Source organism: Neopelma chrysocephalum, unplaced genomic scaffold, assembly GCF_003984885.1.
Source record: "Neopelma chrysocephalum unplaced genomic scaffold, ASM398488v2 Primary Assembly neopelma1_59, whole genome shotgun sequence".
Taxonomy (NCBI): domain Eukaryota; kingdom Metazoa; phylum Chordata; class Aves; order Passeriformes; family Pipridae; genus Neopelma; species Neopelma chrysocephalum.
The window spans coordinates 6246690-6271700 of NW_020897714.1; the positions used below are offsets into that span (position 1 = coordinate 6246690).

Sequence of the window (25011 nt, forward strand, 5' to 3'; positions counted from 1 at the left end):
CTCCTCGAAAAATTCCCTCAAACTGTCAAAGGAGAAGACTTTTAACTATCTCAACAGTCAGCTCTTACTCCCTAGCACATGTTTTACTGAAAAATAAACATAGAACATTAACAAGTATTAGGATGACAAAATTACTTTGAACTTTCCCCAATTGCTCAAATTTGGGCTCTACAACTAAATAAAGCACTTTATTCACAAACAAGCCATTCCACATCGTTCTGATTAACAAAGCAAGAGCAGACTATATTTTTGTATTGCTCACGTTATATCAGAACAACTAAAGAGTCAAATCAAAATCAAAGGAGAAACCTCATTTTCAACATAGGAACAAAGAATTTCGGCACCAAAAAGTACATTTTGAGGATTAATATTGCCCATTAAGGGAAGCTTAAAAAACCCAATAAATTTCACTGGACACACAATTGAGAATTTGGCTTTCTGAATGGAAACCAACAAAAAACCCCACCATTCTTGAAAACACTAAGTGATACTTCACAAATAGAGTATCATTCAGCCTCCAAAACCATCCTGTAAAAAAACCCCACTATGTAATCCATTCTATCACTAAACATGTCTTAAAACTTTTAAGAAAGGATATATATTCTTCTTAAAGTAGTGGAATAAGTATTTTTTCTGATCAGCACAAAAGCAACAACTAACTTTTATCAAAACGAACACTATCAGAATTATTAAGATACGAAGATGGATTTGAAAAGTTATGAATTTTTTCCTACTAGTCAGAATAAACATTTAATGTTGTTTTCAAATTTAATCTGTAACAGATACATTTGTGTGTGCATTCCATAATTCACCAAGATTATGAGTCTTCTAGATGGCTGCTGTAAGCAACAGCAGACTTCTTTAAAATAATAGAAATATATGAATACACATCTATCCAAATAAACATTGAGTATTTTTGTTACTAGAAATACTTCTGGTTCTGTTTGCAATTGAAGTGCTTCAGTTTAAAGAACAAGGAACAACCTAAAAAAATAGGTTCTACTTACAATTACTGTATTGGACATATCCTTTTTTAATTCATCTTGATTTCATTTTTGAAAGAACAATTTAATTAATTAAGGTCTCTAGGCCCCTGAAACATCTGAAAAGAAAAGGATCTGAGAAAAAAGTAAACTTTTACTAGCTTCTGAGAAAGAATGATCTGTGTCTCCAGGTAACTTTCATTTCTTTTTCTTTAAGTAAAAACACAAACAAAAAACCAAAACAAACAAACAACACCCCCACACTACCAGGCACTCACTCTGATATGCCTCTGATGACCAGGAATTCCAGCAAGGAGAACCAACAGAAAGACACTTTTCTCAGGTATGCTTTATACTTTATAATCATATTAAAACATGATTAAACTACAAAATCAGAGTAAATTCTAAAAATAGGAAAAGAAGTGAACAGGAGGAGAAACTACAGAGGGTCTAAAGAGCAAGAGCACATGAAGAAGGGCTTGTTCAGTCTGCTGAAGAGGAAGTCAAGGAGCAATTTAATAGCATCCTAGAACTATTTCAAGGTTAGTTACAAGGATGAGGGAGCCAGGTTGCTCTCAGAGGCAGCAGATGATATACCAAAGAGTACAAAATGCACCAACTGGACACTAGGAACAATATTTCAGTAAGAGAGCAGCAGTGCAGCACTGGGTCAGACCACCCAGAGACAGTGGAACCTTCATTCTTACAGTTTTTCCAGCCTCAGCAAGACAAAGCCATGGCTGACCTGATCCAGGACTGCTCAAAGTACTGCTCTGAGATTTCCAAATGCCCTATTCAATCAACACTTCCATGCATTTACAGAGCCAGTGGGGCTACTTTATTTTTTTTTTGTGCCCTGTCTCCCACTTCCTTCCAAACTGGAAATCTCAGAGTCCACTTGACTTTTATTTTTCTTACATTTGGGCAACAAATAAGATTAATACTTCCTTCCTAAGACAATTTCAGGCAAAATGTTCTGTGATTTAAAGCTCGGTGCAAAAAAGCACTCAAGCACCAAGTCCAAAGATACATCCAAAAAAAGCATGCAGAAGCAAACATTTGGGGAGGGGGGGGTGAAATTCATGCAAACAAGTAACCAGATGCATTTGAAAGGTTCTCCTAAAATATGCAAAGGAAAAGCTTTAAAAAGCCAAAAGTTTCTGGTTCTGAAACAGCCAACTGATTCTCTATTATTCACTAAGGGAATGAAGAAAGATGGACTGTTCAAAATTCACATACTTCATCTGGACAGAAGTATACTTGTTCTTGTAACATTTGCTTAAGTTACCCACCTCCAGAAAGTGAGCTGCCCTATCCAAAAGTACCTTTACTGCTTCACTGTTCCAACTGTTACTCTACTGGCCATACAAACAGATATACAGTCAAGTCACAACTCATATTACACACCACATGATAAAGACTGTATATTGAGCAAAGGTGTTCTGAATGCACCACACTCAAGGAAGGTCAGGCTCCAACGGATTTGTGATCTGATGGTTCACTGAAATCAAATCCAACTTGACAAAATCAGAAATCTCTCTCATTTGCATGAATTATTTTCTGCTGTTTTCTGTCAGTGCATTCACTTACATTTCATTCTGTTGTATACTAATTGGATTTCTTGGCCCTTCATTATGGAATTTCTAACAGCTTTGTTATTACTGAGAGCGGCAACTTTCTCAGATTTAAGGAAAAGAAGAAATGGGGACTCATGGGTTAAGTGCTGCAGAGGAAAACAAACTACAAAATATTGCTTTTACCACTCCCTTCCCAATAATGGGTTGATAACACCATATAGCTACTAACCCATATAGCTGCTAACCCTGCTCATCTTCTAAGATAAGAGGCAATATGCATGCTTGTCATACAGATACTCTACAAATCCTGTTCCTTGTGTACTGCTGCATAGCCTTAGTGAGAAGCCAAGGGACAGACAGGTGCAGTTTTTAACTGCATTATAAAGTAACTTCTCAAGATGATTTCCCCAAACGTCCCACTTAGATAGGAAAGAACTACTTGATGAAAATAAATTCCCAGTCAATAACTGCAGTAAGCAGGGGGTGTACTGACAAAGGCCATATTGGAAATATTCAAGCAAAATTAGGAACCAAAGACAAAAATAATTAAAATCTTTGACTAAATCAGAGCAAAATATAATAAAGTCCGCCTTGGGAATTAAGGCTGCCTTCGAATTAAGCTCAAGTAAAAAAGCACACAGCTCAGTGTATTTTAATTTTATTAAGTTCTCAAAAAACCCTGCACTTAACCCTCCTAACCAACAATACATCTGGAAGGGATGTGCCCATTTCTGTTACAGTACTCTACCAGCCAATACAGAACAGTGATTTGCAGTGTCTAAGCTTCACAGCAGCTTTTCTCCTTGCTATTTACTGTCAAGGGATGACTTTCAAAGGACTTTGCATGGGGACTAAGCAGGCAGCTGCCAAACACCTGAAATGGGTAAGCAGCCAATGACCATTCCTTCTGCTTCATTACAGGCACATTTAAGTATCTTGTAGCATGAACTGAAGCTTAAAACAAAAATCCTAAAGTCTTCCTTTAGCTTTGTAGTTCTCTTTCCAAATACTTTAAAACAGCTGATTGGAGATTGTTCCTTCTTGTAATCTTTTGTCCAGATTTTGGTGTTGCTGCTGATGACACACCTACAACATGTAAGTCACTCCAACAGAGAAGCAAGATGAAATATAACATGAGGACTGAATTCCTGATAAGTTCTAATTGGATCAACTGATTTCGACAGTGAACATCTAGCTACATTTCAGCAAGAACTGACTCAGCCACAGAACTATCTTCAAGTCCAGTATTCCCTAAAAATCAGGGAATTCAATCCAACTGCTGTATATAAAACACTCTGACTAACAGATTAAATATTTAGAGGACAGAACAATACGTTCTGAACAATAAAAGCCTTCTGGAGATAAACGGCTTTTTACAAATCCACCTTTCAAGGACAGTTCTGTTTTTGAAGAGTATTGGTCTTGAAAGTAAAAAGCTCTCATCTATAAACTCATTTAAATTATAAGCAGCAAATGCATTTAACCAGAAAATAAGCACATTCTTGAAAAGCTTCCCAAATAATAAAAAAAAACCCTAAACATCCACAATTACACTTCCACTACTGCAGAATTTCAAAGGTGTTAAAAACATTTGAACAAAACTAAGAGCAACAAAATAACCTGAGCAGCAGCAAAAAACCAAACCATTCTGCAACTAATACAACTGTTTTTTAATTTAAAAGCAAAATACACTTTTTCATCCCAACACCACCAGTTCTGTGATCCCTTGTAATACATTGTCTGTTCTGGGTGAAGAGTATTTAAATATCTGCAAAATATCCTCCTCCCTCTTGCCACATTCCCTTCTTCCCCTCCTCACATTTTCAACTAATACTTTGACATTACTGGCCTCACTAAACTCAATCCTGCAAATTCCTGACATTCATGGCTTCTTAATCTGAAACGTAACTTGAGGAGATGGTTAACATTTGACCTTTGCTCTACCTCAGACATACCTGGAGACAAAAAAAGTCCAAGGCATGCAATATGCATTCACAGTCTGAAAGGATGTTTTATTTTAAAGTTCCCAGCACACAGTCTTTAAAAAAACCAACTCATTAAAACTTCAAAAGGTAATTTAATAAAAATTCCCCTACAAGCACAGCTTTGCATGAACATTACAAACTTGTACTAAGAATGAAGACATGAAGCAATAAAAAAGAAATAAATCCTAAAAGTATACACCCAAGAGTCATGGTGACTTTAAGGATTACATAGGTACCATAACCAATGAAAACAGTCAGTCTCATATAATTGAATTGGATACTATGCTAGAAAATGAACAACAATAAATCATACATTGATTACAGAAGTGGACACGGTACCTAACAGGCTATTAAAAAAATTAGTCAGAAACAAATTACTAAGACAAATGGAGGATCAGGCTAAGAGATAAATCAGAAATAAAGCAGCCAGCTACTTTGCAAAATAGAAAATCTACCTGCTTGCTCTAAATGAAGCCAAGCAAAGGTTCAAATACAGTTTGAGCCTTTTTTCCTTCTACCTTTTTTCCTCTTTAAGATAAAGTTTTACAACTGAACCTTAAAGATTATTCTAGCTTTTTATCCACCCTCTTACTTTTCTCCATTAAACGCGCACACAAAAAGAATACAGACTTTTGAAGCTTGCTAGCTGCATTTTACATGGGTGCACTTTAAATGGGGTTTTTCATTGTTGTTCTATTTTGGGAAATAGATTTGGTACAAATTAAATACTCTCAATGATCAATGAGAAATGTTGTATTGGTATCACGTTTTTACCTTAAACAAACTTGCTCAGGCATATAGGCTTCACATGCTTTCTCCTCTTAATTACTATAGCATACTACTGACAGTATCTGGCAGCGATAGAATTTTGAGGGAAGAAAGAAAAGAAAGGGTTGGAACACCAGGGATGAATATGTTTGTTTAATGAGCCGGTGTCTCTTTGCTAGAAGACAGTCCCCATTTGCTGTTATCTCAATTGGCTTCAGGCATTTTGTTTGTCATACAGTTAAGGCATGACTGAACATGCCATTTTGAGAGTGTTCTCGTTAAATAAAACCTGTGGCTACAACTGATAAAGGGAATGTCCTCTTACAGACATGATGTATGACACTTAAAATTTTCATCAAGTTATGAAAAATAAAAAGTGAGAAAATAAAGGGATTAATTTTCCTTTGTTCTCAAAAAATTTTCTTTTCACTTACAATTGTGCCTTTCAACTCAACCTCTACCAGCAGCTGCTATTTCATGAAAACACTGATTAGAAAATTCATCATTTTCTCAAGAGTAAAATATTTCAAGGTACAGATTTCCATAGCTGCAAGCCAAGCAAACTGCAAAACCTTTGTTTTCAAACAAGCTTTCCCTATATGTAAAAAAAAGGAGTAGAAAGAAGACATTATTTAAAGTCTCCTTTGGAAGGGCTGTCTTGTCTCAGAGAAAACATGTCCTTCCTTGTACCCATAGCTGATTCAAAGCCAGGGCCCTCCAAATCAAACCAATTGCACTTAGTTTGGTGCACACCTAGATGTGGAGCTGATTTCAGAGTCAGGCAGCCATCTCCAGGCACAAACATCTGTGACCTGTCACCGAATTCTCTAAGCTTCTTTGTCTGGACAGGCAGCTTCCCAGTACACTCTTGCACATCCCATTCAGCATATGTGGTTCCCCCAGCCAGCACCATTCCCTCTAGCTCACTTCTTACATCCCATCATCTCTGACGTTCACAGCTGCTGGCTTACAAACAGTCCATACACGTGAGGAGAGCTAGAGAAGTATGGTCCAGGCTACGTTCAGGTATAAGACACCATCTGTAATCCCTGACAGCAACCTCTTTACAGTGGTACACAAGCTCCCACTTCTGTGTAATCTCTAAAGCTGTGTCCACATGCAAAGTTAGCCTTCCAAAGCATACAAAGGAAATCATATAAAAAACAGGTATTTTGAGCTTTCATCAACTACAAGATCCAATATGACATTTTAACTTAAAGAAAAGGCAGTCTTTGCTATGAATGCATGGCTAATAGAAAACACATTTCATAATTCCCCTGTCAGATACTCCTCCAATATTTCCCTAGTATCTACTTTTGTGTTGATGACTAAAGACTAGCTGCTTTTAAAGAATATATTTGCAAAGTTAATGTTCTAAATTTATTATTTTAATACCAGTCATATCTAATATCTATACTTAAAAACAAATGAAAATATTTTCATTTATTTTTCAAGCTTTTCTTTAAACACAAACCCTAATGATAAAAACATACAGTCCCTCTTCCCCACTATCCTGTGATATTTTAGGGGAATCACTCATGATTAATGCACCTTCCTAATAAACAGTGTTCAAGTGGAAGAACCATCCCTGCACAAAAGACAGAAAAATCTGAATTCCTTAAGGTGAATAAAAGCAGAGGATAATGGAAAAAATTCCACTTAACATGGTGGAAAAACATTTTACAGGCCCTAGTTCATTTTTGCTAATCAGTAACTTTTGATACTGACCAAATACTAGTGCAGCCACAGATTCTGGTTCAGACAGTCCCTCTGAAGTTCCACTGGAGTCCTGCTATGCAGAACCAATGACTGTGGTGAACAATCAAAAAGAAAAAAAGACTTTTTAGCTTTTACTTTCAGATTTAGATCAGTACCCTGAACTATTGATTATATAAATTATACCAGTTCAATTGTGTGGGGAAATAAAGAGGTATATTTAAAATTGTACATTTTAAATACTGGTTCACATAAACAAATATTTTGGTCACCTGCGTTTCAAGAATGGTTGTAACATGCTTTCCATGTCAGAACCTATAACTAAAAAACATGGTATACCCAACTTGACTGGAATACACTTTTCTTTCTCCCTTTTCACACTCAAATTGTACCGCTCTACTTTCTCTTTGCCATGTGCTCATCTCTGTTTTTCCAATACAAGTTTTGTCTACCCCATACTCATTTTGGAGTTGTTTTGGAAAATTAAGGGAGAATCCAGTCATGTAGTCACTGCAGATTTAAAACAGTTACTTACTGCAATGCTGGGGTTTTTTTCCCCAGGATTCTAAAAAAAAGTTTATCTCAGTTTCAATATATTATGAAGAAATACAAAAGGCTCTACAAACACCATCTCACGTGCAAACACAGGCACTAGATACAACATGCATTCAACAGACAAAAAAAGAACAAAATAAAATACAGATAAAAATAAGCCAATGCATGACACAAAAGAAAATCATACAGGAAACCACTACCAAAAAAACAAGTTTTCTACATGTTAGGTTATTGACTAAAGTTTTGATGGTCTAGCAGCAAAGGGAATTTAATACGAATTAATATGTTCTAATCTTCTGTTTCTTCACTTTATTTACTATGGTAAAGATTATGGCACTTGAATATTCAGTAGCTTTTAGTCTGCTTGTTAATAAAACTTTTTATAACTGAGGATGTTGATAGAATCACAGAGTTACAGAATAGTTAGGGCTAGAAACGACCTTAAGTATCATCTAGTTCCAACCCCTCTGCCGTGGTCAGGGAACCTTCCACTAGACCATGTTACTCAAAGCCCCATCCAGCCTGGTCTTGAATATTTCCAGGGATGGGGAGTCTCCAACCTCTCTGAGCAACCTGTTCCAGTGCCTCACCACCCTGCTGGTAAACAAGTTCTTCCTAGTATCTAATCTAAACCTACCCTCCTCCAGTTTAAAAGCATTCCCCCTTGTCCTATCAATACATGCCTTCATGAAAACTCCCCCTTCAGCCTTCTTGTAAGCCCTCAAATAAATAATCCATTCTTATACCTCTGCTTAGTGAGCCGCTTTTTATTTATCATGTTCATCAGTTCTCTCCAGACAGTCCAACCTGTAGTACTAACCTAGACAAAAATCCACAAAATTGTCTCTTCTAAGCTATGTCTGTAGCTAGCTATCTTTCCTTATAATCTGCTTTTTCAAATATCAGGACATTTGTCATCTTTGTCAAAGTTCTGTTACATATTACAGGATAACCACATCTTGAATTTATCCTTCAGTTTAGCCTGGTTTTGTTATTTATTACAACTTCAGTAAAAAATCCCTACTATTAAAATTTTAAAAACTCCAAGCATATTTAAAGAAGGTTTTTTTACAGGTATATTTTAAAGGGACAGAAGCACATCTGCAGATATATCTTTACGATTCTATTTTGCCAAAGTGCTACAAAAGCTATTCTTTTTAATATTGCTGCTTCCAAACTAAGGTCTATGATATGCAGATCTCAGGCACATGAATCAGTGCAAAATCTGCACTGCTTTAAAAACAACTGTATTTAGGCAATGTAGAGGCAAGTCTATCTTTAAATACTCTTGGAAGTGGGAAGCAATACTGACATCTAAAGATCTGAGTCAGCTTGAACATTACTGAATCAAATTTGCATACCCACATTTCCCAGTACTTCCAGATAGAGCCAGGTAAAATCAACATGATTTATTAACCACAAGTTCAGCAGTGCACAAGCACCATGACAGTGCTGCCAGATTGATCCAACTGGGATCTTAAAGCAAAACAGCCATCCTCAGCCTAAACTAGTAAGATGTACTACCTTACAAAACGCTGTAAGGATGCCTACACTCATCCATAATTTACTGATAGCTTGCATTATGAAGGTAATTCAGGCTTCAAATCCCATTTTCTGATCTGAGGAGGCCAGCAATAAGTGCTGAAAGCTTTAGAATATATAAACATACAACCCCCAAATCATTCCAAATAAACAACACAAAAAAATTTATGAAAAATCAAAAAGAGAAGCTGAATAGTAGCTGGGAATACTTTATACATGCAAAAATACATCAATACAGCCATTTCTAAATTCTTGGTTTGATTCTCAAACTTTCTTGCATCTTATAAAAAATGTAACATGCTATGAGAAGTGTTTTTTAGTACTGAGCTGCTTAGCAAGACCTGTGTTCAAATAGCCTCTGGGTAAGTTTGACAAAAACTGATTTGACATCTGAGGAGTCCCATTTTTTTTTTAATGAAAGGAAGAAGCAAACCCACAAAATCGGATTATATTAAAACACCCATTTATGTTTTAGACTAAAGAAGACTGTCAGATAATGAGATGTTCCTCAGTTTCTGCCTCAGGATAAAAATAACTCCTACATTTTGCTGTAAAAGTCAACTGCCTGAGGTATCTTTATTTCATACAAAGTAATTATAATACACATTATCTTCAAGAGGATACAAGTATCTCTATGTGCACTCACTGTACAAGCTTTGTTAATTTTTGGTTTATTTCCCATTTCAAAAAGAATTACCTTCAGAGTTCCTATGTCTTTCCAGCCACAGAAGTATTATAGACTCTGTCCTTTTTCAATTCTTTCTAGCAGTAACAAATCAAAAGAGTAGAGAAATATTCTAAACAGGAAATTCTTTCACAGATGTGCTAGAACAAACTAAACTCTAGCTATGCTATTATTCAGAAGTGTCTGAATGCAGGTCCCTAACTATTTGGTCGTCAAGGACAGGCCCCTAATTTAGTTGTTAAGAATGCTGAAAGGGCCCGATTCCAATATACTTCACTGGAATGGTTTATCAGAGTACTTAATACACCAGTTCTGAATTTACTATAGTATTTAATACCTTTGTGAAAGAAATGTGACAAATTTTTTAGGCTCTAACATCTTGGAAAACAATGAAAAATCTGTAAACTAATAATTTAAGCTCCAAACATATCCTTTATCTCTTCTCAGCATTCTACAGCAGAAATGAATATAATTTAAAATATGAAAAAATAAGGGGTTTGGCATAAAATATAATGTGGAACATCTCAATTCACCGTATTTCACCCTTTTTTCTTAAAGAACAAGCTCAAAGGACTGCTGTGCCAAATGTTTCTACATTCAGTTTTTAAATCTTTCAGCATGTCTCAGCATTTTACACGTTTGTAGTTTTTGTCTAATTGAAATGACAGTGTCATACAATTATCCTTTGAAGTACCACATTACAGACACACACACAAAATTTCTTTCATCTTGGAGTTAGTACATTCATTTAAAGAGAACTTTTTACATAAAGACCTGAGAGCTTTTATAGGAAGGAAAAAACCAGTAACCCTAAATATGGCTGTGTAACAGACAGAAGTTAAGCAACTCATTTAGTACAGGGCTAAACCACAATTTGCTACAGGACCAAGCACTTCCATGTTCTGCTCCAACTCCCACATTCCAAAATCTTTACTCAAAACAGATTTTACTCAAAACAACTCCTCCAAAGAAAGCAGACAACAAAAAAATAAAGATCAGTTTTTGAGTTTTTGTTCTAGAGGCACCTCTAGCAGTTACCACCCTCAAGAAAAATTACTTATCATCAAATGGTGCCTCTGAAAAGATAACAGTTACTAAACCAGTATGAAGAACAGAAAAGTCATGCATGGAATCTTTGCTGGGTTCCAGGTTACATGTGCTGAAACTGTTTTTCTACACTGTAAAGAATGTGTGCCACACAACACAGAATGAGTAGAGTTCATTGGTTAACTAAGGTATGAGTAAGGTATTGCTAAGTACTGTTGTCCAACCAGAGATCAATATAACTTTTGATACCTGACTTAGTGAAAACATGAAGTTATGGTCCTATTTCAGATTGGATTTAGTCTACAAAATTTAATAAGCCACATCACGACAAAAGAAAAATATACGCAGCGCATCTCAATCTGTGATTAACAGTCTGGGACAAGGACTACCAGCACAACTGCTGCCTAGCTTCAAACAACTACAGCTAAAAAGGCACTGGCTGGGCAAAGCATTGCTTAATTGACTGATATTAATAATAATTCCTAGTTCAACCTGCAAAGACAAAAAAGCAATTTATGTAAGAAATTGAGATTACACTTCACATCATTCAACTACTCTGTTCATTGCACCTTGAAAGAATTATTCAGATTAACTCAGTTTTAAGATCTCTGAGAGCAGACTAAGAGTTCTTAGAGCTCTTTTGAAATGGCAACACACAACACATTGTTAAGACCTTTTCGACATTCAGTTTGTTTAATAATCTGTGTTAGAGTACCAGAATATTAGTTAGCACCTAAACTTTGCAGTAAAGGTCATCTTTCAGAATCTTGAGAAATATATAAAATAACTAGTGAACAGGAATCATTACATGAGACTTAATACCACACTAGATTTTTGCAGGGAAGAGGAGGAAATAAGAATCAAAAAGAGATCTAAGAAACCATCATACATGAAGTTTCTTAGAAAAGTGGACCTCGCTGCCAGATGATTTTTTGTATGCTAACAGTTTACACAAGCTGAAGAGGAGACTGGATATTTTGCACCTAAATTCATTTCATTTCTATCTATTTAGCAACCTTCATCTGATGCTGCAAGTCTTCGAGATGAAAACTGCCAAGTGGCTAGAGAACTATTTTACAGGAAACACTGGACAACATTTCTACATTCTTTATCCTGACTATGTGTCTGACTATGGCCATGGTAGAAGGACACCAAGCTAGGTGGCTCCTTAGTCAGACCCACTATAATTAGTCTAATCTTACTGGTGTACAGTAGAAAAATAAAAAGTTAATTACAGACTAATTTCCTTTTAGCTTTGTAAATAAGAACTAGAATACATTTTCACTAGAAATAGTCAAACTAAAGTCAAAATGAGAAAGTCTCAAATGCATACAGTTTAAAATTTTTTCCTTCTATTACAGAAACAAACCAAAAGTCTAATTTTATCATAAAATACCTTTTTTATTTCATCATTTATTCCAATCGCCCCTTTCCTGATGTCTTCAGTAAAGGAGTCTCTCAGTAATTAGTTCCAAATATTCAGGTTTGAGATGAATCAGGATCCCAAAGTCACAAAGGCATTTTGAAGACATGACAATTCCAAACACTGAGTTTTTAGAAGCGGGAGTTTTGGAGTGCTTCTCCATTTATCCTTTCATTTTTTCAACTTCCAGGGTTTACTCATGAAGTTATTATTTCCTCCACAGCTAATTGTATTAGCAATTAGTTTTGAAAACACTGTTACAAATACCCAAGATTGCTATTTAATCCCATTATCTTCAGAAGACAGTTCTAAAGTGTTATAAGAAATGAGATAGTAAAGGTGGATTCAACTGCAGAATGAAACCAAAGCAGCAACTCATTATTCATCCTAGTCTCAGTAAAATATTATAGTTTTAGGGGGTTATAATATTAAATACTTAAATATAAAAATATCACAAGTTTTCCACAGAATTACTCTTCCAAAATATCAATAGCTTCAACTACCTGAGACAATACTACAGAGCAACAGGACTGACCCTTTCACAGAATGGGTAAGGTTGGAAGGGACCACAGTCAGTCATCTGGTCCAACCTCCCTGCTCTTGCTGTTTTTCAAACTACTTGTTCTTTTGTTCTGCTGCTTTGGAAAAAGGTAAAGTTTTCCATCACTTCCACCACCAAGAAGAAACTAGAAAATGCTAAACTATTTCCCTCATATATACAATTTTAACAATTCAGCTTCAACAAATAGTGTATACAACTCTCATATTAGGGTTTCTGTACCTCTAATCCCAGAAACACTGAAAGTTTCCTTCAAGGATGAGGAATTGTCTTTGACTTGGTCTCCCAGTAGTATCCCTCAAGACAAACTGGTTAAATATGGCCCACAGAAGTGTACTATTAGGTGATGAAATACTGGCTGCATCTTCAGGCTCAAAAGATTGAAATCAATATTACAAACTTCCACTGGCAGACAGGTTAAGTGGCAGCCCTCAGGGGCTGATATCAGTGCTGATAATATGCAACACCTTTATTAGCAACCTGAACAATGGGATGGGAGCAAGTCTGTGGCTGACAACAAAATGGCAAGGACTGGCTAAGAGGTTGGAAAGTAGAGCTATTTATACCAACCTCAACGGGTTGAATATATTCAAAACTTTATTAGCCATAAGACCATAAGCAATGTGACCAAAACTGGCCCCACTTTGAGTAGGACATTGGACCAGACAACTTTTTCAGAGATCCCTTCCAATCTCTATCAGTGTTACGATTTTCAGCCTACTACATACTACACACCAATGCTGAAAAATCTTTAGTACCCAGCTTTAAACATGTTCAGGTACAGTATAACCTCACAATATTATTCTTTATGTTTAAAATATTAATTTAAGTATTTAAAATTAACTTCAAGTTATTTTCACATTTATGTGCCAATAAATTCAAACAGCCAAGCAATACAAGTTTCTTTTTTAATTGTAGGAAACTATCATTTAGGCAGAGCATTTTCAATTTGAAGCTCAGACTAAGGCATTTTTATAAAACAACAATCAAATATTTTCAGAGCACTTACTTGTTACAGTGAAGATACACACAAATTTTAGGAAAAAAAAAATGTCAGATAAGTCATTTTTAATGATACATAGCAGTGTGTTCATTTCAGTGAAATAACTGGTCATATCAACACTTCCCTTGCTATGCTTTTCAATGAGACTGGTCAACTAATTTCCACTGGAAGCAAGATGTTCGATATGTTCATTTCAGTATAAAAGTAGACAAACGTACAGCTGACAGACTGTTTCTACTCTTTAACCTACAATACTTTTTCTTCTAGATTATCTTGTCTTTTAAGTGGGCTGTAGGAACAAACAACAATGGGACAGACAGTGCTTCAGTCTTAAGTACTAGAAATAGCCTAGAAGGCACACAAAGAAATATTTATCTTGAGTCAACCAGTGTCTACATTTATTTGGGGTTATGGGCTACAAGACAGATTGGCAAGAAAAGGCAGTAACTGGCACAGCCCAACAGTAACAACATTCAACCACCAACTACAACTTAAACTAAATACTTCTCTTACTTGCTGTAGAATTCAGTACTTAATAGAAAATACTCTACTTACACTGCTTTTTTTTTCCACACAGTTAACTCTATCATTTCAGATGATTCACCCCAAAAAAAGGAGTGAGAAAAACCAACCATACACTAATGTTTTCCAATTATCCCTAGGTATTAAAAGATCATTCTAAAAACCCACCTTCCCAAAATTGCACTTAGAGATAAATGCAGAGTCAAAAGAATTAGAGAAGAAATTAATAGCTTCTCCACCACCATCCTTCCCATTCCAGTAGAAACAAGGGTTGGAACTGAAAAGAATTAAGTATGTAAAAGAATTAGTACTTTCTGGTAGAGTCCTGTGGATTCAAGCTGCAGGTACTGGCCTACAATCTGTCCATATACAAAAGCACCCCTGTTCAATTAAGTAAGAAGTGATCCATATCGCCTCTTGAAGAGAAATTAACACAACTTCCATGGGTCTTTTCCATTGGAAAGCTACTGCACTGCCCAGCCTTAATCCCAAACAGCATTATCCTAGAGCATGGAATAGAATACGCTGAGTTAGAAGGGACTCACAAGAATCAGAGTGCAACTGCTGACTCCACACAGGACAACTGCAAAAAAAAAAAAATCACCCCATGTGCCTGAGAGCACTGTCCAAACAGTTCTTGAACTCTGGCAGTCTTGGTGTTGTGACCACTTCCCCAGACAGTTTGTTTAGTGCCTGAAAACCTTCCAGGTGAAGTACCTTTTCCACAATATCCAATCTAAGTCTCCCGACACACAGTTACATGCCTCCTCTCCCTTGGGTTCTATCACTAGTTACCACGGAGAAGAGATCAGTGCCTGCACCACTGCTTCTCCTCACGAGGAAGCTGTAGACAAAGATGATTTCTCCCCCATCTCCTCTTCTCCGGGCTTAACAAACCAAGTGACCTCAGCTGCTCCTCAAATGAAGGAGCAGATGCTACACCATCTTCATTGCCCTCCTTTGGACACTCTCTAAAAGCTTAGTATCTTTCTTATATTGTGGCTCCCAAAACTGCACACAATATTCAAGGTGAGGCCGCACCAGTGCAGAGCAGAGTGGGACAATCCCCTCCCTCGACCAGTTGGCGATGCTTTGCCTGATGTCCCCCAGGACACAGTTGGCCCTCCTGGCTGCCAGGGCACTGCTAAGTCACATTCAACTCGCCATCGACCAGGACCCTCAGATCCTTTTCCACAGGGCTGCTCTCCAGAGTTTCAATCCCAGCCTGTACATCCAGGGTTGCCCCATCGCACGTGCAGAATCCAGCACTTGTCAGTATTAAAGTTCATAAGGTTGGTGATTGCCCAGTCCTCTAATTTGTTGAGATCTTTCTGCAGGGCCTCCCTGCCTTCCAGGGAGTCAACATCTCCTCCCAGTTTTGTGTCATCTGCAAACTTGCTTAGTATCCCTTCCAGTCCTGTGTCTAAGTCATTTATGAAGATGTTGAAGAGCACAGGGCCTAAAATGGAGCCCTGAGGAACTGCACTAGTAACAGGTCTGATGTCACCCCATTCACTATCACCCTCTGTGCTCCATCCGTGAGCCAACTGCTCACCCACCACACGATGTGTTTATCCAGCTGTGTGCTGGACATTTGTCCAGAAGGATCCTGTGAGAGACAATATCGAAAGCTTTACTGAAATCCAAAAAACCCACATCACTTGGCTTCCCTTGATCAATTAGGTGGGTTACCTTGTCATAAAAGAAAATCAGGTTGAATAAGTAGGACTTTCCTCTTCTGAACCTGTGCTGGCTGTGACCGATGACTACGTTGTCCTTCAGCTGTTTCTCAGTAAGACCCAACATAACCATCTCGGTAATTTTACCAGGCACCAAAGTGAGACTGACCTACATTTTCCCAGGGGACCTTACTCTCTAGTTCCCTAAGCAGCCTGAAGTCTGCTCTCCTCATGTCCAGGGTTCAACGCACTGGCCCTTCAGGCTGGCACTTTTCCTCCTGTCAACAGAGATTTTAAACTCAATTGCTTTGTGGTCACTGTGGCCAATCACTACTCCACTCACAAGACCCTCTCTATCAAGAAGCAACAAATGAAGGAGGGCACCTTTCCTAGTCAGCATCCTTAGTACCTGTACCAAAAAGTCATCAACAAGACATTCTAGAAATCTTCTGGAAGTCTGTCTGTACCAGCTGTGCAGTGTTCCAAGTCAACATCTGGCAGGTTGAGGTCCCCCATAAGAACAAGGGTGGTCTATTTAGAGGTATCCCTTAGCTCCTTAAAGAATAATTCATCAGTGTTGTCATCCTGCCCATAGCAGACCCCCCCAATGACATCTGTTTGTTTGTCCCTTAATCCTTTCCCAGTGGCTCTCAATTGTGCCATTGCCAACTGCAAGCTCCATATATTTCAGCCCCTCTGTTACATACGTCACCCCTTCACCTCGCCTGCCATATTCATCCCTCCTCAAGAGCCTGTATTTGTCCACTGTAACACACCAGTCACAGGTCTCATCCCACCAGGTTCCACTTACGCCAATAATGTCACATCTCTGGGACTGGGCCAAGGCTCCTAGCTCCTCTTGCTCTGTGCGTTGATCTAGGAACATTTCAAGTGCAGTTCATTATAGCCAATACATTATGGAGAGGACTGAAGGACCTCATTAGCACGCAGTCCTTCAAATTTTGCCATGCAGTTCCATTGCTTACCACTGGTAAACCCAGTTTTCTCCCAGACTTGCCAGAGATAAGCAATGGGATGGCATGCCAGGTTTGGAAGGTGCTCATGCAATGACTTAGAAGCTGCCACATGGATTCTGGGATTTAAATTTTTCCAGATTTTTAAGGGTTTTTTGTGATTTTTTTTTTTTTGACTAAATAACTTCCATTACATAGCTAAGTGCCAGGATATTAAACAATACTCCTAAACAAAACAAAACAAAAAAATTAAAAAAAAAAAAAAGGATAACCTTATGTGCTAAAAAAAGATGGAAAGAAGAAAATATGCTCTTTGAATGAGTATTGCCAGGAGATTTGGTGAAAATCAGAATTCACAAAGGCATTAATAGGAAAACAAACTGGATGTTAACAACCTCAATACAATTCTTTTCTCGGAATCTAAAAATGCTTGTATTCACCCTGCCACATCTGAAGGAAGAACCATAATATGATGTGTTCACTAGACAAAGCAAGCAGAAGGATGGTGTAACCTATCATGCGTGGCTGTCCAGGTCTAATAAATGTATTTCAGACTTCCATTATAACAGTAATCCATCTGCATGAATGTTAAGGGTATCACTGGTCAGAAATAGGGATTTTTCTCTAGTACTTTGAACAAACACTTACTGAGGCTTTTTTCCCCCAACACATTCAAAAAGAAGCAAGTTGTTTTACAGTAAAATAGATGTTAAGACTATGCAAAGACATTACCTCATTAACCTCAAGATATAGCAAGAAGAAGGAAACTTAATCCTCAGGTAGGCAATCACTGAGAAAGAAACTGCTGAAAGGCAAACTTCTCGTCAAGAGTCCAACAGCTAGTACAGGATTCCACTGCTCTCTCTAGTTTCCATCCATTCAGAGGATTTCAATTCCTTTACAAGGCACCCAGTATGCTTGACACATTTAACACTAAAATTTTCTTAAAGTTTTTCCAACTGGAACACAGCAACTTTCTGTCAGTCTGCTCAATTCAGCACGCTGGATTTCTCTTATAGCACGAACCCTTTCTTACCCCAGAGAAGGAAAGAGCTCACTGCTCTCTGCTTACTTCCAGTGCTGTTGTTCAGTATGACACCTACCAAGCACCACACATGCAGAGCGTTCTAAAGAGACAGGCAGACTCTTGGAAGTAAGCCATCAGTGGGGTTTCAAGATGTCATATCCTTACCGCTGTCCATAAGACAAGAGATGAATACCGACTGGCTGAACATCCTATGCAGATTCCATATTTTAATCACTTCTACCTTTCACTCCGGTATTTCCCACAAACAGATCAGGATACTGTTGTGTCTCAAGTCTGGCAGCCTCAGGTGCAAAAGACACAGATCAGTGTTCCTTACACCTTCCTAATCATTCATTACTCTGTTATTAACAGAAAAACACTTCTGAGTTTAGGAAACTTCCATCTGGTTAGGTGAAAATGTAAACTTTTGTTAAATAAAACCCAGCTATACAACTGTCCTTCCTAGATGAACCAAGATTTTTTAAAAAGGTAACCACAAAAATACTTGTTATTCTCCCTACTGGAGTTCAGAAAAAAAAAAAAAATCCTTATCCACACAGCTATGCTAGTAGAATCCTTAAGTGTAAACATGTGCAAACGTAAAGCTGCACTTTCACCAGTGCAGCTTGTTTTGCTCGGAGCAGGACAGAATTACTATAACAATATAAAACATAACTCTCATCCTATATGTGGGTCCTCACAAAGCACTGCCAGTGCATAATGGGAACTCTGTCTTTCTTGGACAGATACCAGCACAGCTGTAAATTAGAAAAATGCTGCAAGTAAACTCAACACCTGCATCAAGTAAATACCTACAAACTGAGAAACACTTTCTAAACATAACTAAAAATGGTTATAAAATCGAAAGAAGGAAACATATGTAGTAATGATAATTGTATACAATTCAATTACCTTTTACAACCTGAAGAATTGTTATGAGGCAACAAAACCCAAATCTCACAGCACTTAATATTTGGAGCTAATCCACCTTTCAAGATTTGACAAGCTATCAAGAAACTATTTTACAACCACTGTAAAGGAAAAAAGATGCAAGTATTTCCAAAGCCACTTTCAAAAGTCACCATTATTTAGATAAGCACTAATGCTACGAAGATAAAAATCAGCCTTTACCACAATGTACAAAGTTTCACCACTGCTCCCATCCTGTCACCACCCACTTCACAGCTTCTCCTATGGTTTCTGTCCTCCACCAACTTCAACACAAAATACACTTAAGACACAGAACTACATAAGAACTGACTCTAATACCTTCCTATTGAACAGAAATTAATCATTAATAAATAATAATCTGCTAATACTTTTCATGCCTATTTCAAGACAGGTGAGGCAACACAAACTTACTTTTCTTATTCTGCCACCTTTCCTATCATTAAATTCTTCAGTTGCATTGCAACTGAAATTAGATCCCACTTCTTTGGGGCACAAACTGTTTTTGTATTCAGTTTTGGGCACTCTGTATCTCCTATGAGTGCATTATTTCAAGAGGTCCCCATTTTCATTTCTGAGTATCTTATTATCAGTCTCCACCACAGTGGCACAATGATCACAAAAGGTACATATTTAGCATCAAATGGCTACTTGAGAAAGACTATTTTCTTGAAAAATGAAACAGTGAAACACTCAGCAAAGCTCTAAAATAACATCTCCTGAAAAGTAATTTTCACCATGCAGAGCTACAAGTGCTAAGTGGTTAAATTCACTATGTACTACCTACCAAGTCGCTATACAGTAAAGCTATGTCCAGCATCTAAGGAGAAAGACAGCAAGAAATTGGCATGTTGCAGATTACTCCAACAAGCCATCACCTACATCACAGCCGCCTTTTGTCTGAGAACTGCAACTGACCAGGCTGAATCAATACTTCAAAACGTTCTCTTACAGCTACATAGCTGTACCAAAGACAGGACAAGTAAACAGTCTGCAAAACATTCATTGTTAAGTAGGTACTCACATTTGACACTGGAGACAGTTTTTGAAGCTGTCCATCATCAGGAATAATCTAGTGTTCCCTAGCTAAACAATTTTTAGGAATGCATGTGGTAACGATTAAGAACATTTAAGAAATGCAAAATACTGAAAAGAGATAGCCTTATGTAAGTATATGCTAGTCAAAAATGCAACACTACTAGCAAGTTTCCCCAATAACACCTTGTACAATAGGTATCTACATTTATGAAATTTGACCCCAAAAATGTGATGAAATCCTTAATTGCTAGTGATAAAAGCAATTAGTATAAAGGTACAGGAAGTTTCCACAAAGTGCCAACACATGGTGACACGGTGCAGCAAAGTTTAGGCCCTCAAAAACATGGGAACGGGTGAGAACTTGTTTCTCAATGCCTAAATACGTTAACCTTAATAACTACAGGCACTCCTAACAGTGCAGCAAATTCTAATGGCTGCTGAGCAAGGAATGTGTTTTCCTGGAAAGCAAGGCACATTTTGAGCAATATTTTAACAATACAAACAAACAAAAACCCCAACCACCACCAAACTAGCAAATCCCAAACAACACCACCAAAAAAATGTCACAAAAAAAAGTTAGTGATTTCATGTGTGGAGAATATGATTTTGTCTTCTCCTGCCACTTCAGAAACAAAGATCTTACCTTCTAGTGTTACTTCAATAATCTATAATGTTAACCAAAAGAAGTACAACGGGTTTCCTACAAAAACATGGTGGTCATCATTATTAGTGCAAAACTGAAGACAAAAATCCATCTCTCTTCAAAGTTTCCTGTGGCCTTTCCTACTAATGGCAAAAAAAAGCTAAAAACTTAGTTATCATTCTTTTAAATTCCTCTAGGAGTATTACAAATCAATGCCAGATTTTTATACTAGTAGCAAACCGCAGAGGACAGTCATGTTGGCTGATAAAAATATCTTCCTCTGCCCTCAAAAAAATGCTCTTTAAACCACTACATTTTTTCCAGTGCAGGAAATTCTTCCGGGTTCCAAACTGAATAATATTTACACCTGAACATCTATTCCGAGCTGATAAATCAATTTTCTTTCATTACTATTGTTTTGACCGTACTTTAACAGGCACATGTCTGAGTTTGATCCTCCAAAAGCCCTAGAACTTACTCTCTGTCGACAAGAAGACATTAAAAAAAAAAAAAGGCGCGGGTCGTGACAGGTCTAATTGATTTAGGGTAAATGACACCTCATCTACCCGTCTGTTTGGATGCCGCCCTGTAATGACCGCTGTGGTCGCTCCGCCCGGCGCGGGCCACCACGCTTTGCCCGCAGCGTGCGGAGAGCGCTCCGCCAGCGCAGCCCACGCGGGGAGCCCGGGCACGGCCGGAGCGCTCGGAGAGCGGTCCCGGGGCTGCGCCCGGCGCCCCCAGCGGCTGCTCCGCGGCGGCCGCACCCCCCCTCCCCGCTCACCTCGGCGGCCGGGATGTTCACCACACCTGTCGACCTCCTCTTCTCCCTCAGCTTCCTCTTCTCGATCTGCCCCTTCCCCTTCCTGGCACTGGGGCCCGAGCTCTTTCCCTTGGCGGCCAGCTTCTCCTCGCCCTCGGGGGAGTCCGGCGCGGCGGCGGGCTCGACCCCGCGGCCCCCGGCAAGGGCAGGCGGCGGCTCCTTGGCGGGGACGGCGCGGCTCAGGGCGGCGCTGGCCAGGCTGACGCAGTTCACGGCCCCGCCGGCGGGGGGCGCCGCGCGGTCGGGGGGCAGGTTGTTGTTGTTGTTCAGCTCGGCGGAGAGGCCGCCCCCCGCGGGACGGGGCTCCCCTCCGGCCGGTGCGCCCGGGGCCAGCGGCGCCTGCTTTGCCCGCATCTTCTCCCGCTTGGCTTTCCACTCCTCCAGAAAGTCCGTGGTGCTGCCCCCGGCGCTGCGGTAGCCGCCGGTCGCCATGTTCCCAGCGGGCTGGACGGCGAGAGCGCCCCACCAGCACCTCTGCCGTCGCCCGCCCTGAGGCGGCTCTGCTGCCGCCCGGAGAGGAGAGGTCCCGGCGGGGCGGGCGGGAGAATCGGGGGCGGGGAGAGAGGCTCGGAGAAGCACAAACACCCTGGAGAGAAACAAAAGGGGGGACGTGAGCCGTCCCGCCGCACTGCCCATCCCCGTCTCGCTGCCCCGCCAGCTCCTCGGGAAACCACCCGGGTACGGGTATCCATCACTGCCCGCTCTCACACGCTCGGCTCCCACGGCTCGGACCGCGCCGCCCGAACCCGCCGCGGTGCCCCTCGCTCCCCGGGGCTCCCCTCATCCCTCGGCGCAGGGCCGCCCAGCGGCGCCCACCTTCCCCCCCGCCCGCCCGCCCGCCCGCCCGCCGCGGCCACGACGACCGCACAGCGCCGTCCCTCGCCCCCAGCCCGGCGGGTGCCGTGACCCCGATCCCGGTGCCATCCCCCCGACGCCTGCTTGCCTGCCCGGAGAGCCGCGTTCCCGCGCGGAGCGGGGCGGGGCGAGCGCGGCAGGCGCTCACCTCCCGCCCGGCGGGGCCGCGGCTCGGGCGCTCCCCAGCGCCGGCGGCACCAGGTGAGCGGCACCGCCTCCCGCCGTCCCGGAAGGAGCGGCGCGCCCCCGAGACTTCCCGAGCTCCCTCCCCTTTCCCCATCGCGGCGCGGACGCAGCCGAAGCCAGGGCGGAAACTGCCGAGATGGCCTCGACAAAGGGGTGAGGGCGGGGAGGCCCCGCCCGGACCGGTGCGCGCCGCGACCCGACCGCCCCGGGTGCCGGCCCGCCTTGGGGCCGCGGCACCTGCCCCCGGCAGCGGGAGCGGACACGGACCTCGGCGCCCCCGATGAGCAGCAGCCAAGGCTGGAGAGGGCGAGGGGCGCCGCGGGAGAGCGGGATGAGCGGGACTGCCACCGCCGCCAACCCCGGGCCGCCCTCCACACCCCGGGCAGCTTTAACGGGCGGCGGGCGGGGGCTGCGGGAGCACAGCCTGGAGGGGCCGGAGTAGGCGGTCTGGTGTCGCCCCTCTCCGCAGGGGTCTCCGCCGAACCCGCCCCGCACCTGCCGCGAAGCCTCGGGTGACGGACCCCGACGTGCGGCCGCCTCCCGCGGGGCAGGTGCCTGGCTCGGTCCTCGGGCGGGGCGGCTCCCGGGCACCGCCGGCCGCTGTCGCCGGCGCCGAGGCAGGAGCAGCGTGTGCAGCCCGGCTCGGTCAGCCCGCGGCCCCGCTCCTATCAGGGACACGCCGCTGGGACGGGAGCGCCCGCTTGGCCTGGAAACGTGGTCCGGCGGACAGCGGGGCTGTGCCCGGGGGGAGGAGCCCGCGATTGGTGGCTGCCGCGGCATTAATGACTTCCCCGGGGCCGCTCCAGCGATGGGCAGACCGCAGCAGCTGGTGGAGTTCGCTCCCGCGGGCGGAAGATTGAGAAAGAGCTTATGTTTTCCTGATGTGACAAGAAACAAGGATTCAAGGGGTTTCCTTGAGTCACACTGCAAAGACTTGAAAGATGTCTCGTTTATAAATAATAACAACTCTCAGTGGGGAAACTTGACTGCGTTAAATGTTGGGGAAAACGAACATGTAGGGATCGTGATCGGAGTGTGCGTATCTATTAAACGGCTTGCGTAGGTGTTAAGATGGCTAAACCTGCACGGAAAACAGCTTTTTTTCGTTTGCCCGAACCCACCGTATCTTCATTGCACTCTGAAAACTGATCGTGGTACTTTTGGAAATCACTGATTTCAATAGACTTGTGGCTTGCCTAATCAGCTTTATAAGGTCTATGCTGAGGGAAATGAGTGGATCGGTGCTACCTCTCCAGCATCAGGACAAGATAGAAGTTTACATCAGTCAGAGGAAATACACAGCCTGGGCTTACCTAGCTGAGGGGACGTGATCACCTTTTCATCACTTTTTTTCCCTTTTTCAGATTCGGTCCTGCATTAGTCCACCTCGTTAATAAAATTCAATATATAAACTTCGCAAAGGCTTTTGGTTTCTTTTTACAAAAAAAAAAAAAATTCTAGGTGCTACAGGTATGGGTAAAAAATATCTAGCAAAATGAGGCTCCACATCTGACGCTAGGCACTCTACACAGTGTAAATAACAGGCTTAGCCCATGTAACCACTTTCACCTTAGGTCTCTACCTTGTTCTCTTTCACAGTAGTGGGCACAGTCTCACCCTACCAACCTTCTCTGCCCTTCTGGTGATCATTCATTTACTTGGACTTTTCACTGAACTTGTATCTGATTTCTGCTCTGGTTTGGGTTTAAGGGTGTTTTTGGTGTGGCGTCTGGTTTTGAAGGGGTGTTTAAATATTTGTATATGTGGAAGTTAAGGTACAGTTTTATCACTGCAGATGAAACCTTTTATATTTCAGGCTAAGAGAAAATCCCCGAACAAAACTGGCTAGTTGTTCTATGTTATGTTGGAAAGCTGTAAAGAGGAAGAAAAATAGATAGTGAAAACATAGTTTTGTACTCTTTACTACTGAGTAATACAAAATTAGTGAAGTTAGTTCCTAAAAAATGTTTTGACTAAGCACTCTCCTAAAAAAAAATTTTTACCTGCACTCTTATCTGTAGAGTTTTTGAGTTAGACAACTACTCAATTGTATTTCTAGAAAATATAATCTAGAAAAAGGATTCCTTATGTGAATTCTTGTCTGCCTTTCCCCTCCTGTAATTTTTTCCCATTTATGAAATGAAGAGCTTTTCTTGAGAGAATCATGTAACCGTGACAATAATAGTATTTCGCCCTCACTTTTACACACCATGAGCAGCACAGCTGACCAAAAATAAGTAAAAAAAGTCAGGTTAGGAAGTTGTTGCGTATATGGAGAAATATAACAACGTATTTTAGTGTTTAGGGCACCCTCAGTTCTCCGTTACCCCAGGTCTCACCAGCTGCTCCCAGGGCCCCTCTCTCTGGCAGTCCTTAGCAGCTGGCAAGGCTTAGATATGCATGCCCCACTTTGCATCTGATCTGCCCACCTTTCTTATGTGTGGGAGGTGATGTGTCCAGGCTTTAGCTGCATCTA

General features: G+C 40.9%; 1 protein-coding gene across 1 annotated transcript in view; it reads right to left on the reverse strand.

Moving 5' to 3' along the window:
• The window catches only part of PAWR (pro-apoptotic WT1 regulator), an 81401-nt gene extending 59309 nt beyond the window's left edge, over nucleotides 1-22092 (reverse strand). The window contains exon 1 of the mRNA XM_027679773.1: nucleotides 21456-22092. Within this exon, the coding sequence (XP_027535574.1) occupies nucleotides 21456-21926 (471 nt within the window). The 5' untranslated portion in view covers nucleotides 21927-22092. The remainder of the gene's footprint in view (nucleotides 1-21455) is intronic.
• Nucleotides 22093-25011: the final 2919 nt, after the last annotated feature.